This window comes from Rhinopithecus bieti, unplaced genomic scaffold, assembly GCF_001698545.2.
Source record: "Rhinopithecus bieti isolate Rb0 unplaced genomic scaffold, ASM169854v2 scaffold_30918, whole genome shotgun sequence".
Taxonomy (NCBI): Eukaryota; Metazoa; Chordata; class Mammalia; order Primates; family Cercopithecidae; genus Rhinopithecus; species Rhinopithecus bieti.
The window spans coordinates 1,877,860-1,888,785 of NW_016813589.1; the positions used below are offsets into that span (position 1 = coordinate 1,877,860).

General features: G+C 42.7%; 1 protein-coding gene and 1 pseudogene across 2 annotated transcripts in view; one reads left to right on the plus strand and one right to left on the minus strand.

Moving 5' to 3' along the window:
* LOC108513087 (60S ribosomal protein L23a pseudogene) lies at window positions 1-540 on the minus strand (annotated as a pseudogene). The gene has a single exon (XR_001880788.1). The product of XR_001880788.1 is annotated as a 60S ribosomal protein L23a pseudogene (transcript).
* The window catches only part of F2RL1 (F2R like trypsin receptor 1), an 18,391-nt gene extending 8,986 nt beyond the window's left edge, over window positions 1-9,405 (plus strand). Inside the window, exon 2 of the mRNA XM_017848731.1 lies at window positions 6,796-9,405. Within this exon, the coding sequence (XP_017704220.1) occupies window positions 6,796-7,907 (1,112 nt within the window). The 3' untranslated portion in view covers window positions 7,908-9,405. The remainder of the gene's footprint in view (window positions 1-6,795) is intronic.
* The last annotated feature ends 1,521 nt before the right edge of the window (window positions 9,406-10,926 follow it).

Sequence of the window (10,926 nt, forward strand, 5' to 3'; positions counted from 1 at the left end):
TTTTTTTTTTATGTTGAAAAGATATATATATTTATATAGAATTAGGCAGCTGGACTCAGTTTAGATGATCCCAATTTTGTTGGCAACATCCAAAGCGTCGTAATCAGGAGCTAGTCGAACATATGCCTTTTTCTCTCCATCAGGCCGAATCAGGGTGTTGACCTTGGCCACATCAATGTCATAGAGCTTCTTCACAGCCTGTTTAATCTGGTGCTTGTTGGCTTTAACATCCACAATGAACACAAGTGTGTTGTTGTCTTCTATCTTCTTCATGGCAGACTCAGTGGTCAGCGGAAACTTGATGATAGCATAGTGGTCAAGCTTGTTTCTCCTGGGGGCGCTCTTCCGAGGATATTTGGGCTGCCTCCGGAGTCGTAGTGTCTTGGGCCGCCGGAAGGTGGGTGACGTGCGGATCTTCTTTTTTTTGTGGCTCTGGACACCTTTCAACACTGCTTTCTTGGCCTTTAAAGCCTTCGCTTTGGCTTCGGCTCTAGGAGGGGCAGGAGCTTCCTTCGTTTTTGGCGCCATCTTGTGAAAAGGTTGAGCACTCTTTATGTGAGCTTTCCTGACTTGGTACATGCTTATTTTTATGGAGAATTTTAATCTTATAGCAGTATACTATTACAGTGAATTCCGTGTACCCACCACTCAACTTCAATAATTATTAACTGTTGGCTAATCTTGTTTCATCTATTCCCCAACCCACCTGCCACCCCTCTTCCCTGTTATTTCTTTTCTGTTTTTTTCCCTTTCCTATGATACTGAGCCTGTGTTTTTTTTTTTAACAGCTTTACCAAGAATTCCATATCAGATAATTTACACACCATACAATTCACCCCTTTAAACTGTACAACTTAGTGGCTTTTAGTGTATTCATAGAATTATTCAACCATTACCACAAACACTTTCAGAACATTTTTATTACTCTGGAAGAAACACCTTAGCTGTCATTCACCAATCTTCCGGTCTTAGCCCTTGGCAAACAATTCTCCTGCCTCAGCCTCCCAAGTAGCTGGGACTATAGGCGTGTGCCACCACACCCAGCTAATTTTTGTATTTTTAGTAGAGATGGGGTTTCACCATGTTAGCCAGGCGGGTCTCAAACCCCTGACATCGTGATCCGCCTGCCTCGGCCTCCCAAATTGCTCGGATTACAGGCATGAGTCACCGCGTCCAGCCATATAGTAACTCTTTAACCATTTGAGGAACTGCAGATAATTTCCCACAATAACTATACGTTTTATTTTATTTTATTTATTTTAAATAGACATGGTTTCACTCTGTCACCCAGGCTGGAGTGCAGTGGCGCGATCTTGGCTCACTGCAACCTGTGTCTCCTGGTTCAAATGATTCTCCTGTCTCACCGTCCCAAGTTGCTGGGATTACAGGTGTATGCCACCATGCCTGGCTAATTTTTGTATTTTTAGTACAGGTGGGGTTTCACCATGTTGGCCAGGCTGGTCTCGAACTCCTGACCTCAGGTGATCTACCCACCTCGGCCTCCCATAGTGTTGGGATTAGAAGTGTGAGCCACTTTGACCAGCCGTGCACCATTTTGTATTCCTACCAGCAGTGTCTGAGGGTTTCAATTCCTGTGGTTGTGAAATAAATCTCAGATATCATTTCATCCTAAAATATTTTAGAATGTATTAATAAAGTATGAGGGATTTCTTTTTTCAAATATAAACATAATGCCATTAAAGTATCTACTAACATTAATTTTTAATATAATCAAATATTCAGTCAGTATTCAAATTTCTTTTTTTCTTTTTCTTAAGAGACAAGGGCCTTACTCTGTCACCCAGAGTGGAGTGCAGTGGCGCAATCTCACTGAATCATTTAACTCCCGGTCTCAAGTGATCCTCCCATTTCAGCTTTCCAAGTAGCCAGGACTACAGGTGCGTGCCACCATGCCTGGCTAATTTTTTTTTTTTTTTAATGTTTTTTAGAGACAGGGTCTTGCTATGTTGGCCAGGCTAGTCTCAAACTCTTGGCCTCAAGCAATCCTTCTACCTCAACCTCAAAAAGCACTGGGATTATAGGCATGAACAACCATGCCTGGCTCTGTGTTCAAATTTCTAATTGTCTCATAAATGTCATTTTAGGCCGGGTGCAGTGGCTCATGCCTGTAATTCCAGCACTTTGGGAGGCTGAGGTGGGCAGATCACTTGAGATCAGGAGTTCGAGACCAGCCTGACCAACATGGTGATACCCCATCTCTACTAAAAATACAAAAATTAGCTGGGTATAGTGATGCGCACCTGTAATCCCAGCTACTTGGGAGACTGAGGCAGGAGAATTGCTTGAACCTGGGAGATGGAGGTTGCAGTGAACCAAGATTGCACCATTGCACTCCAGCCTGGCTGACGGAGTGAGACTCCATCTCAAAAAANTTTTAGGGTCAGGCTTGGAGGCTCACACCTGTAATCCCATCACTTTGAGAGGCCAAAGCAGGCCAATTGCTTGAGGTCAGGAGTTTGAGACCAGCCTGACCAACATGGTGAAACCCTGTCTCTACTGAAAATATAAAAATTAGCAGAGCATGGTGGTGCATGCCTGTAGTCCCAGCTACGCAGGAGGCTGAAGCAGGAGAATTGCTTGAGCCTGGGAGGCAAAGGCTGCAGTGAGCCAAGATCACGCTATTGCATCTATTACACGCCAGCCTGGGCAACAGAGGGAGATTCTGTCTCAAAAAAAAAAAAAAAAAAAAAAAGGTATTTTTATGGTTTGTTTGAATCAGGATTCAAAGAAGGTACATACATATGACTGATATGTCTTTTAGATCTTCTACTCTATAAATTTCACCTCCACACCTTTCTTTTCCTTTTGTCTTCTTCTTCTTCTTCTTTTTTTTTTTTAAGAGATGGGGTCTTGCTATGTTGCCCAGGCTGGTCTTAAATCCGTGGTCTCAATAAATCCTCCTGCTTTGGCCTCCCAAAGTGCTGGGTATTGAAGGCGTGAGGTACTGTGCCTGGCCCTCATTCTTATTTTTTGCCTTATAATTAATATTTTGTGAAAAACAGGCCCTTATCCTGTAGCAGTTCCCAGAGTCTCGATTTTACTGACTACATTCATAGTGTTTAACACTTTGCCACCTTCATTTCCATTAATTTGGTGTTGGATACATCCCACAATAACTGCACCAGTTGCTCAGTCTATAACGCTGATCAAGCACTGACTCCAACACCAAATTAATTTCTAGTGTGTTACTTTCTAATTGTTACATCGTTGTCATTCTAAGTTAAGTGGCCTGTGAAATCAATGTTAAAGAATAATAATTGGCTTTTTATAATAATGGAATAGAATACAATAGAAAGTATCAGTGCACCCTGTTTAATAAGAATAATTATTATTTTGTGAAACTTTTTTCTACTATGGATATGTGTATTGGGAACTGGGTTACTATGTAGAATATGGTTCTTAGACGTTATGGTCAAATATTTGAAGAACACTGTAATATGTAGGATTTTTTAAAATTTAAAAACAACATACGTTCTTTTTGAAGAATTATGGAAAAAAAAAATAGAACCATTAGAAATAGGACTATCCGAGGCCGGGCGCGGTGGCTCAAGCCTGTAATCCCAGCACTTTGGGAGGTCGAGACGGGCGGATCACGAGGTCAGGAGATCGAGACCATCCTGGCTAATACGGTGAAACCTCGTCTCTACTAAAAAAAATACAAAAAACTAGCCGGGCGAGGTGGCGGGCGCCTGTAGTCCCAGTTACTCAGGAGGCTGAGGCAGGAGAATGGCGTGAACCCGGGAGGCAGAGCTTGCAGTGAGCTGAGATCCGGCCACTGCACTCCAGCCTGGGCGACAGAGCGAGACTCCGTCTCAAAAAAAAAAAAAAAAAAAAATAGGACTATCCTACTATCCTAGGCATATTAGTTTCTTGTGGCTACCGTAACAAATTGCCATATACTAAATAAATATGTAAAACAACACATTTATTCTGTCAGTTCTGGAGGCCAGAAGTCTGAAATCAAGGAATTGGGGCCACATGTCCTCCAAAAGCTCTAAGAGAGAGTCCATTCCTCGCCTTTTCCAGCTTGCAGTGGCTGCTGGCATTTCTTGGCATTCTTGGCCTGTTCCTGGACGTGACTCCAATCTCTGCCTCCATTCTCATGTCACTCACTCCTCTGGCTTCTCTTTTTCTGCATGTTGCAGATCTCTTTCTGCCTTTCTCTTTTTTTGTTGTTGTTTGATACAGACTTTAACTCTGTCGCCCAGGCTGGAGTGCAGTGGCACAACCTTGGCTCACTGCAACCTCTGCCTCCCGGGTTCAAGCGATTCTCCTGCCTCAGCCTCCCAAGTAGCTGGAACTACAGGCACACGCCACCACACCTGGCTGATTTTTGTATTTTCAGTAGAGACAGGATTTCACCATGTTGGCCATGCTTGTCTGGAACTCCTGACCTCACGTGATCTGCCCACTTTAGCCTCCCAAAGTGCTGGGATTACAGGCGTGAGCCACCGCCCCAGGCCTCTGCCTTTATCTTAAAAAAGACATTTGTCGTTGGATTTAGGGCCCACCCAGATAACCCAGGGAGATCTTCTTATCTCAGGATCCTTAATTGTATCTGCAAAGACCTTTTTGCTAAATAATGTTCACTGAGTCTGGGGATTAGGACATAGACTTCTCTTTTGGGGGTACCACCTTTCAACCCACTACACTAAGTGAAAAGTGAAATATTGATCTCTACATCCCCCAACACTCCACCCAGGCTAGCATCCCAAATAGAAGCGTTAAGATGTGAAAAATTCTGCGGAACATTAGTGTAAAGCTTCTAGTGATGACCAAGCATAACATTATGAGATAAGAGCATAAGTAGGTTTAATATCCTCCCTGGTAATCTGCAGTGCCAGTATTGCCCTGTCCTCTCTGCCTGGTGAGGCCTACTTTTCCCTAGAATTAGAGTAAAATTCTTTGGCATCCTTAAATTGTCCTTACTTACTCCTGCAGGTTCATGTATACTTAGGGGCAGAATGTAGGGAGGACATGCCATTCATTTCTTTGTGGATTTTAAGATCAACTTCATAATATAAGAGAGGGAGAATAAGTTAGCTTGTCATGCTACATGCTTGGAAGTCAGAACACAGATCTGTCATCAGTACAGCCACCTGTCCAGGCTAGACAGTTTCCCTGCCAGCTGGCCTCCCTGGGACCTTCTCCAGGAAGCCAGCACATGAACAGGGGAAATCCCTGCCCACTGTTGAGGCTATCCTTGTGGGTGAAAAGGGAATGTCCCTTGTGGTCCTGGGAATCTCCCTGTGGCAAGGTCTGAGTAGGGTATGATGAATTGAATAGGCCAGGATGGATCCTGGCTCAGGACTAGAGTGGAACAGAAGGCCATTATGAAGTGGGAAATTAGAAAACTGGTGTCAGGAGGGGGATAGCTATTTTACACACCTGAGAATTTGGAAAGGAATTACTGCACATTCCTAAACTGATGTCTCTGTCACCCAGGCTGAAGTGCAGTGGCATGATCTTGGATCACTGCAACCTCCACCTTCCGGTTCCAAGCGATTCTCCTGCCTCAGCCTCCTAAGTAGCTGGGATTACAGGCGCGCCTGGCTAATTTTTGTGTTTTTAATAGAGTCGGGATTTCGCCATGTTAGCCAGGCTGGTCTCAAACTCCTGACCTCAGGTGATCCGCCTGCCTCAGCCTCCCAAAGTGCTCAGATTATAGGTGTGAGCCACCATGCCCAGCCAAACCAAATTTTACTAATTGATAAATCAAAGGACTGTTGTTAGTCATGTGATAAGAATAGCTAGAGCTGGGTGTGATGTCTCATGCCTGTAATTCCAGCACTTTGGGAGGCTAAGATGGGAAGATCACTTGAAGCCAGGAGTTCAAGACCAGCTTAGTTAACATAGCAAGACCCCATCTCTAAAAAAATAAAATAAGTAAAATAAAAGAATAGCTGGGGACTAATGAATGTGGATAGTTTGTAAAAATAAGTTGAAATATTGTTAGTCTTCTTTATATTCCTAGAAATCAATGTTCCACATGCATCCCACAACTCCTTACAACTCCCAGATACAAAAATACTCACTGTAAGAAAAAAACCCCATAAAACCAAACTAAACCAGATAATAGAAATCCCAATAATCTCATTACACAAAGAAAAGCCCCTATAAGCATTTTGTGTAATCCTTTAATAGTATATTTCTGAGGCTGGGCGCGGTGGCTTGAGCCTATAATCCCAGCACTTTGGGAGGCCGAGACGGGCGGATCACGAGGTCAGGAGATCGAGACCATCCTGGCTAACACGGTGAAACCCCGTCTCTACTAAAAAAATACAAAAAACTAGCCCTGGGAGGCGGAGCTTGCAGTGAGCTGAGATCCGGCCACTGCACTCCAGCCTGGGCAACAGAGCGAGACTCCGTCTCAAAAAAAAAAAAAAAATAGTATATTTCTGTTTTCATCTAAGGTACTTTCATTTGAGGCTGGGCTCAGTGGCTCACACTTGTAATCTCACCACTTCGGGAGGCTGAGGCGGGAGAATCTTAAGGCCAGGAGTTTGAGAAGAGCCTGGGCAACACAGCGAGATCCTATCTCTACAAAAAGTAAAAAATTAGCCGGGTGTGGTGGTGCGTGCCTATGGCCTGGCAGTTCAGGAGGATTGCTCGAGCCCAAAAGTTTGAGGCTGTGGTACATTATGATCGCTCCACTACGCTCCAGCCTGGGTAAATTAAAAAATGAATAAATGAATGTACTTTCATTTGAACAAACCAGTGTTACTGCTGAAACATTTATTTCTGTAATGACTCTTGTCTTCTTTTCTTGTACAGGAACCAATAGATCCTCTAAAGGAAGAAGCCTTATTGGTAGGGTTGATGGCACATCCCACGTCACTGGAAAAGGAGTTACAGTTGAACAAGGCTTTTCTGTGGATGAGTTTTCTGCATCTGTCCTCACTGGAAAACTGACCACTGTCTTCCTTCCAATTGTCTACACAATTGTATTTGTGGTGGGTTTGCCAAGTAATGGCATGGCCCTGTGGGTCTTTCTTTTCCGAACTAAGAAGAAGCACCCTGCTGTGATTTACATGGCCAATCTGGCCTTGGCTGACCTCCTCTCTGTCATCTGGTTCCCCTTGAAGATTGGCTATCACATACATGGCAACAATTGGATTTACGGGGAAGCTCTTTGTAACATGCTTATTGGCTTTTTCTATGGCAACATGTACTGTTCCATTCTCTTCATGACTTGCCTCAGTGTGCAGAGGTATTGGGTCATTGTGAACCCCATGGGGCACTCCAGGAAGAAGGCAAACATTGCTATTGGCATCTCCCTGGCAATATGGCTGCTGATTCTGCTGGTCACCATCCCATTGTATGTCGTGAAGCAGACCATCTTCATTCCAGCCCTGAACATCACGACCTGTCATGATGTTTTGCCTGAGCAGCTCTTGGTGGGAGACATGTTCAATTACTTCCTCTCTCTGGCCATTGGGGTTTTTCTCTTCCCAGCCTTCCTCACAGCCTCTGCCTACGTGCTGATGATCAGAATGCTGCGATTTTCTGCCATGGATGAAAACTCACAGAAGAAAAGGAAGAGGGCCATCAAACTCATTGTCACTGTCCTGGCCATGTACCTGATCTGCTTCACTCCTAGTAACCTTCTGCTCGTGGTGCATTATTTTCTGATTAAGAGCCGGGGCCAGAGCCATGTCTATGCCCTGTACATTGTAGCCCTCTGCCTTTCTACCCTCAACAGCTGCATCGACCCCTTTGTCTATTACTTTGTTTCACATGATTTCAGGGATCATGCAAAGAACGCTCTCCTTTGCAGAAGTGTCCGCACTGTAAAGCAGATGCAAGTATCCCTCACCTCAAAGAAACACTCCAGGAAGTCCAGCTCTTACTCTTCAAGTTCAACCACTGTTAAGACCTCCTATTGAGCTTCCCAAGTCCTCAGATAGGAATTGCACCATAGGATGTGGAGCCTGTTTAATGTTATGGGGACGTGTCTCTTATTTCCTAACCAAACGCATCTCACCGCATACCATGTGGATGCAGCACCTCTTAGGATTGCTAGGAGCTCCCCTGTTTGCATGAGAAAAGTAGTCCCTCAAATTAACATCAGTGTCTGTTTCAGAATTCCTCTACTCAGATGTCCCCAGAAACTGAACTAACAGAAGCAGACTTTTCAGAAGATGGTAAAGACAGAAACCCAGTAACTTGCAAAAAGTAGACTTGGTGTGAAGACTCACTTCTCAGCTGAAATTATATATATATATATATTTTACATCTGGGATTGTGATAGACTTGTTAGGGCTTCAAGGCCCTCAGAGATGATCAGTCCAATCGAATGACCTTACAAATGAGGAAATCAAGATAAATGAACTGCCAGAATCAGGTTTCCAATCAACAGCAGTGAGTTGGGATTGGACAGTAGAATTTCAATGTCCAGTGAGTGAGGTTCTTGTACCACTTCATCAAAATCATTATGGATCTTGGCTGGGTGCGGTGCCTCATGTCTGTAATCCCAGCACTTTGGGAGGCCGAGGCAGGCAGATCACTTGAGGTCAGGAGTTTGAGACCAGCTTGGCCATCATGGCAAAACCTCATCTCTACTAACAATACAAAAGTTAACCAGGTGTGGTGGTGCACGTCTGTAATCGCAGTTACTCAGGAGGCTGAGGCACAAGAATCAAGTATCACTTTAACTCAGGAGGCAGAGGTTGCAGTGAGCCGAGATCACACCACTGCATTCCAGCTTGGGTGATAAAATAAAATAATCATGGATCTTGTTAAAATGCAGATTCCTCAGATTCAGTAATGAGAGCTCAGACTCTGGGAACAGGGCCCAGGAATCTGTGTGGTACAAACCTGCATGATGTTTATGCACATGAAGATTTGAGAACCATTGTTCTGAATGCTGCTTCCATTTGACAATGATAATTTTCAGAAAGAGAAGCAAATAGTGGTGTCTCTTTTATGTTCAGCTTATAATGAAATCTGTTTGTTGACTTATTAGGACTTTGAATTATTTATTAACCCTTTGAGCTTTTGTATATATTATTATTCAAGAAAAATACAATCAGGATTTTAAACGTGTAAATACAAATTTTGTATAACTTTTTATGACTTCAGTGAAATTTTCAGGTAGTCTGCGTAATAGATTGTTTTGCCACTTAGAATAGCATTTACCACTTAGCATTTTAAAAAATTATTGTTGGAGTATTTATTGTCAGTTTTGTTCACTTGTTATCTAATACGAAATTATAAAACTTTCAGAGAGTTTCGACCACATCTCTTTGGAAAATAGTTTGCAACATATTCAAAAGGTACTTGATGCCAAACTGACTTTATATAATGATTGTATTTGTGACTTTTAAAAATAATTATTTTATTGTGTAATTGATTTATAAATAACACAATTTTTTTTACAGCTTATTTCTGAGTTGTGTGTTTGTTTTGAGGGAAGGAGTGAGAGAAGGGAGGCAACAGCTTCACCCCTCTAAAAGGAAATGATGGACACTCACACCAAACTCTGTGACAACTGTTTCTCATTTAAAAATGTTTTTAGAGGACTGACGCTGTGGCTCATGCGTGTAGTCCCGGCACTTTGGGAGGCTGAGGTAGGTGGATCACCCGAGGTCAGGAGTTCAAGACCAGCCTGGCCAACATGCCAAGATCCTGTCTCTACTAAAAATACAAAAATTAGCCAGGCGTGGTGGCAAGTTCCTGTAATTCCCAGCTACTCGGGAGGCTGAGGCGGGAGAATCACTTGAACCTGGGAGGAGGAGGTTGCAGTAAGCCGAGATCATGCCATTGCACTCCAACCTGGGCAACAAGAGTGAAACTCTATCTCAAAAAAAAAAAAAAAAAAAAAGTTTTAGAATTCTTTCCACACCTGCATCTGTAGGTTGACTACTTTTCAAGGATAGAAGCTATTTAACATTTGGTGTACATTGTGATGTATGTAATTATTTCCCTACCAACGGCTCCTTAGGTTGTCATCCCCCCACCCTTCTTTTTTTGACTATTAAAACTGCTGCATCCAGAAGTCCAGACTGGAGTCACTGACAGGTCCTCTGTTGTCCAGGTGTTCTCTTCAGGATTCCATTTGGCCATGCAGCCTTGGAGACAAGAATGGGATGGAACTTGCTGTGTTTACGTTTAATCTCTTACCTTATATGCATAGTGTTTATTTTGAGTTGCAAATAAATATTCCATTTTTGTTTCCCAAAAAAAAAAAAAAAAAAACAGCTGTATCAAATATCTGTGTACAGACATCTGTGAGCATATTTTTTGAGGATAAGTTTCTAGAAGTAGAATGGGCAACTCAAAAGTTAGATGCCTATTTTAAGTTTTGATAAGTCTTGCCAAATTGTCTTCAGTAGTGTATACTTCTACCAAAATGGTATATTTTGCACCTGTTTCCTGAAATGCTCATCCACATTCCATGCTCTCAATCTTTGGTTTCCCAATCTGGGGAAAAAAAAAAAGTCATTGTTTTATTGAAGAAGCAGCACAGCCTAGTGGCTAAGGGCTGAATTCCGACTCCATCATTGCTTACATTAGGGACGTTTTTATTACCTCAAGCAGTAAGATAATAAAATGCGACTCATTGTCAAATGGGGATAGTAGTATCTCAGTCCTTACTTGTAAAATTAGGATAGTAATTCCTCATAAAGTTAAACTTCCTCATAAAGTTATGAGAATAAAAATATTTGGCACGTTTATGTGATCATAAATATTAAATAATATTATTACTATGCTCTGTGGACGAGACCTGTTTTCTGCTCTGCCCCCTTTCACTTCAGTGTCACTGCTTTCTTTGCCTTCTCTGCTTTGAGTCTCGTTGTGGGCCTGAGAAGTTGTCCTCATTTGTCAGGTGAGAAATGGGAAAATGGTGGGAACAGGATAAAAGGGAGCAGGAACAAATAGTTCACAGAGCCCTGAAGGCCATCT